Source organism: Entelurus aequoreus, linkage group LG25 (assembly GCF_033978785.1).
Source record: "Entelurus aequoreus isolate RoL-2023_Sb linkage group LG25, RoL_Eaeq_v1.1, whole genome shotgun sequence".
NCBI lineage: Eukaryota > Metazoa > Chordata > Actinopteri > Syngnathiformes > Syngnathidae > Entelurus > Entelurus aequoreus.
The window spans coordinates 38623970-38630073 of NC_084755.1; the positions used below are offsets into that span (position 1 = coordinate 38623970).

At 39.9% G+C, this 6104-nt stretch overlaps 1 protein-coding gene across 2 annotated transcripts in view; it reads left to right on the top strand.

Moving 5' to 3' along the window:
• The window catches only part of LOC133642882 (germ cell-specific gene 1-like protein), a 24884-nt gene extending 21400 nt beyond the window's left edge, over window positions 1–3484 (top strand). For both annotated transcript variants that reach the window (XM_062037292.1, XM_062037293.1), the window contains exon 6: window positions 2296–3484. In XM_062037292.1, coding sequence (XP_061893276.1) covers window positions 2296–2740 — 445 coding nt within the window. In that variant the 3' untranslated portion in view covers window positions 2741–3484. The remainder of the gene's footprint in view (window positions 1–2295) is intronic.
• The last annotated feature ends 2620 nt before the right edge of the window (window positions 3485–6104 follow it).

Consider the following 6104-nt stretch of genomic DNA (forward strand, 5'->3'; position numbering starts at 1 on the left):
GCCATGTCAGGCAGGCAGAGAGATGCTGTTGATGGCTGGACAGCAGGCTGCTGCTGTGGTTCAGGAAGAGGAGGAGAGTGATGAGGAACAGCAGTTCCTCAATGAACTTGTAATTGAAAAGGAGGATGATGATGAGGGGGGTGAGGGAGAGGAGGAGGAGGAGGAGTGGGGTTGAGTTGCATTTGGGGTTGCGTTTGCTGCAGTATTATTGTTTTGATGGTTTTATAGAGTACTTGGTACCATAATTGTATTTTTCCTGTATGCTGCTTTATTTAAAACTTGGAGTACTGTAGCCTTTATTTTATTTAAGTGACAGTATTATTGTTCTGTTTTGATGGTGTGTTTTTTAATACTTGAGTACTTGGTACCATCATTTTATTTTTCCCGGTAGGCTGCTTTATTTAAAAAGTGTATTTATTTTTAGTATTTCTATTTGACAATTGTTGCAGTACTGCCATGTTGAGGCCTTGTTGATCTCTTGTCTTTTGATAGTCTTGTTTTTTTGTTTGTATGTTTACAATAGCTTTTACATTTAAAATTGTTTGTACGAAAAAAAAATACTGGACAGTAACCATTGTAACCAAATAATGGCCTGGTGCAGGCTGGTGCAAAAATAAATAAAAGCCTTGTGCAAATAACCGCCCATGTCCTAATAGCCGCCCGGGGTCTGACCCCATTTTGTAAAATAAACGCCCGGGCTACTATTTGGTAATATACGGTATATATGTGTATGCATGTGTACATATGTGTGTATATATATATATGTGTATGTATGTGTACATATGTGTATATATATATGTGTATGTATGTGTACATATGTGTGTATATATATATATATATGTGTGTATATATATATATATTTGTATATATGTATATACATATATATATGTATATATAAATGTATATATATGTATATATATGTGTGTGTATATATATATATATATATATATGTGTATATATATGTGTATACATATATATGTGTATATATATGTGTATACATATATATATATATATATATATATATATATATATATATATATATATATATATATATATATATATATATGTATATATATATATATATATGTATATATATACATATATATATGTATATATATACATATATATATGTATATATATACATATATATATGTATATATATGTTTGTTTATATATATATATGTGTATATATATGTGTGTATATATGTGTATATATATGTATATACAAATATATATATATGTGTATATATATATATATATATATGTATACATATATATATATATATATATATATATATATATATATATATATATATATATATATATATATATATGTATCTATGTATGTATACATATACTGTGTATACCTGTGTGTATATATATATATATATATATGTATCTATGTATGTATACATATACTGTGTATACCTGTATATATATACACACATATATGTGTGTATATATATTTATATGTGTATATATATACAGTATATATAATATATATATGTGTGTGTATGTTTTGATGTATATATACATGTATACACACACACAAATGGATAGCTCGGGCCCCAGCCAAATTCTTTTAACACAATGTGGACCCCAGCCAAAAAATTGGCACCCCTGATTTAGAGTCTTATTTTTCAATAAAAATATAACAATAAAAATAACATTAGATAACAAAAATTGGGTAAAACATATTCTGTATTTGTGTTACTCATTTGTATACCACACAGACTTCAGATGGCAGTAAAAGTGCATACTCAGAACTCATTGTCAAGTCACTACTATTTATTTAACTATAACTAATAGTAGCAATAATTAATTATAATTACAAGAATAAAAACCACCTAAGGCCTCCTTCTTGCCTCCTACCTGCTCTGTCGCCCTCACGGTGCAGACATTCTCCGTGTATGTTTTATACTTGAAAAGTGTTTCCATCCTAAACATGAATTTATGCTCCATTATATTTACCCCCGAACATTAAAAGCATTTGTGAACCGTGAACACCCTGGAGGGACTGACTAATGGTTAGCATGTTTGCCTCACAGTCAGGAGGTTCCAATACCCGAGCAGTTCTGTGTATAATCTCCAGGTTCTCCGGCGTCCTCCCACGTCCCAAAAACAGGTGTGAATTATCGTCCCGTGGTGGATTGGTTTCCAGCAAATATTCACACCTGTGGACAATTCAGAGTCTCCAAAGAACCTCGCTTGAATGTTTATGGAAGTCATCCCGGAAACCCCAAACAGAGATTCGTACCTTCGACTGCTAACACGTCTCTTGTGTGTCTCCATCAGTGTGGCCTGGTTGGCCTTCACTGTCTGCATGTCGGCCGGCGTCTCCACCCTGAACGACTACACCAAGAAGGTGCTGATGGTGGGTCCCAGGCTTAACTACGGCCTGAACCCCTTTAACTTCCACTTCATGGGACTTCTTCCACCGGCTCCTTCTTACACCGCCCCATACTCTGGCATCCACCAGTCCCAATACCAGATCTCCCACTTGTCCCCGTACTACGCACCCCCATCAACCAAGATACCGCCGCCTGCCAAGACCTCACATTCCAGCCCTGTACGCCACTCTGTGTCCTTCCCTCCTCCGTCCTCCCACCCTGTATCCGCCTCTCCTTTACATCGGTTGTCTCTCCGATCTTTGTCCCACTCGACCAGCTCGCCTGTTGTTGTCCACGGACTCCTGGCGGCCCCCCTTTATACACCAGAGCAGGACTGCAGCCCTCTTTAACCTTTTTAACTCCAGCTCTTCTTGGTACGGTTTGTTTTGTCAAGTGTGAACGTTGTTGTACAACTTCGGGGTTGGAACGCTGTCCAACCTTGGTTATTTGTTGGTATCCAAAGGAAATTAATTATCTGTTGTTTTCCTAATCCCATTAAAACTGATTGGTCTCGATGTTTCCCTATTGTTTTCATGTGGTTTTTTTGCCTTTTGGTTGGGGACCCTTTGGGACTGCGTGACAAGGGGTGGCACTGTCGTGACTTCTGCTGTGCTTTTTTGTGAACATTTGGATCTGCCTCCCGGGGGTCTTTTGGCCATGGAGACCAGCTGCTGAGTCTCTGCCACACCAGAGTCTGTTTGGAGAGACTGAAGGAGATGCGGATGAAAGAGACAGGGCTGCGGAGCTGGCGCTGAGCGCTGGGACGGACAAGCTTCACAGGGTCTTGGCTGAATATCAGACACCTCGGTCTCCTTGGACGTATCCTCGCTCATCCGTGCGGACTGGACACTGGCAGAGAGTTGGTGGGCGGCCGAGGGTGGAGTCGACTCTCTTGGTTGCTTTGCTCCTGTCTCTGTCCATGCTCCCCCCACCCCAGCAGACGATGGCGTGGAACACCGCAGAGGCCACCACAGTGTATATGTTTTTGTTGTTGTTGTTTAACTTTTGTGGCTGTGTGTAGAAGTGGCTGGTTGCATCAGCTCTGCTCTTTTAATGTCTTTAACATCCTTTGTGTTCTTTGATGTTTCCCTTGCTATGGCTATTTTTGTTCCTTGGCCTCAGTCCGGACCCCCTCTCCAGGGGCCCAGGCTTAGACTAAATATTTTTTTCTCAAAATAGCAAGAATAACAACGCCACACTTACACTCATCGGCGGACACTCGTGCTCGGGTATGTTGGTCCTCCTTTGTCTTTATGGATCTTCAGGTGGGCAAAGAGGCAAATCCTGGAGCCACAGAACTCTGGTACAATGTGGGAAGTGGTGGTTGTGGGTTTTGGTGGAAATTATCTCTTTCCTTTGTCTGCACTTTTACTCTGATAGAGCTGTCCTATCTAGTCTTTCATTGAGATGAGTTGACTAGATGGGTCTTAGCTCATTTTTCATCGAGCTGTCCTAGCTAGTCTTCGATTGAGTGGGAGGGCTACATCTGTCCTTTATATCCTTTCGTTGAGCTGAGTTGACTAGAGTTGCCCTTAATAGTCTTTGCGTTGTGCTGAATAGAGCTGTCCTATCCAGTGTTTCATTGAGATGAGTTAAATAGATTGGTCTTCGCTCATCTTTCATCGAGCTGTGCCGACTAAAGCTGTCCTAGCTAGTCTTTGATTGAGTGGGAGTGGCTACATCTGTCCTATTTATCCTTTCGTTGAGCTGAGGTGGCTAGAGTTGCCCTTGCTAGTCCTTAATTGATTCGTGCTGATTATAGCGGTCCTATCTAGTCTTTCATTGAGATGAGTTGACTAGATTGGTCTTAGCAGATCCTTCATCGAGCTGTGCCCACTAAAGCTGTTCTAGCTAGTCTTCGATTGAGTGGGAGTGGCTATATCTGTCCTATTTATCCTTTCGTTGAGCTGAGGTGGCTAGAGTTGCCCTAAATAGTTTTTGAGTTGTGCTGAATAGAGCTGTCCTATCTAGTTTTTCATTAAAATGGGTTGATTAGATTGGTCTTCGCTCATCTTTCATCGAGCTGTCCTAGCTAGTCTTCGATTGAATGGGGATTGAGTGGCTAGATCAGTCCTATTTATCCTTTCGTTGACCTGAGTTGACTGGAATTGCCCTAAATAGTTTTTGGGTTATGCTGAATAGAGCTGTCCTGTCTAGTTTTTCATTAAAATGGGTTGACTAGATTGGTCTTCGCTCATCTTTCATCGAGCCGTCCTAGCTAGTCTTTGATTGAGTGGCTAAATCAGTCCTATTTATCCTTTTGTTGACTGGAGTTGCCCTAAATAGTTTTTGAGTTGTGCTGAATAGAGCTGTCCTATCTAGTTTTTCATTAAAATGGTTTGATTAGATTGGTCTTCGCTCATCTTTCATCGAGCTGTCCTAGCTAGTCTTCGATTGAATGGGGATTGAGTGGCTAGCTCAGTCCTATTTATCCTTTCGTTGACCTGAGTTGACTGGAGTTGCCCTAAATAGTTTTTGGGTTGTGCTGAATAGAGCTGTCCTGTCTAGTTTTTCATTAAAATGGGTTGACTAGATTGGTCTTCGCTCATCTTTCATCGAGCCGTCCTAGCTAGTCTTCGATTGAGTGGGGATTGAGTGGCTAGATCAGTCCTATTTATCCTTTCGTTGACTGGAGTTGCCCTAAATAGTTTTTGAGTTGTGCTGAATAGCGCTGTCCTATGTAGTTTTTCATTAAGATGGGTTGACTAGATTGGTCTTCGCTCATCTTTCATTGAGCTGTCCTAGCTAGTCTTCGATTGCGTGGCTAGATCAGTCCTATAATTATTGCTTTTGTTGACCTGAGTTGACTAGAGTTGCCCTAAATCGTTTTTGAGTTGTGCTGAATAGAGCTGTCCTATCTAGTTTTTCATTAAGATGGGTTGACTAGATTGGTCTTCGCTCATCTTTCATCGAGCCGTCCTAGCTAGTCTTCGATTGAGTGGCTAGATCAGTCCCATCTATTCTTTCGTTGACCTGAGTTGACTAGAGTTGCCCTAAATAGTTTTTGAGTTGTGTTGAATAGAGCTGTCCTATCTAGTTTTTCATTAAAATGGGTTGACTAGATTGGTCTTTGCTCATCTTTCATCGAGCTGTCCTAGCTAGTCTTCGATTGAATGGGGATTGAGTGGCTATATCAGTCCTATTTTTCCTTTCGTTGACTGGAGTTGCCCTAAATAGTTTTTGGGTTGTGCTGAATAGAGCTGTCCTATCTAGTTTTTCATTGAGATGGGTTGACTAGATTGGTCTTCGTTCATCTTTCATTGAGCTGTCCTAGCTAGTCTTCGATTGAGTGGGGATTGAGTGGCTGGCTCAGTCCTATTTATCCTTTCGTTGACCTGAGTTGACTGGAGTTGCCCTAAATAGTTTTTGGGTTGTGCTGAATAGAGCTGTCCTATGTAGTTTTTCATTAAGATGGGTTGACTAGATTGGTCTTTGCTCATCTTTCATTGAGCTGTCCTAGCTAGTCTTCGATTGAGTGGGGATTGAGTGGCTAGCTCAGTCCCATCTATCCTTTCGTTGAGCTGAGTTGGCTAGAGTTGCCATTGCTAGTCCTTAATTGAGTTGTGTTGACTAGAGCTGTCCTATCTAGTCTTTGACCATGAGGCGAAACATCTTATTGCATGAAATTTACTTCATTTTTTTTTTTTTGTGAAAAATGTATACAAAAATGATTAAGTGAGCATGTTTATCAAAGTGTGGTAGTAGATGACTTTT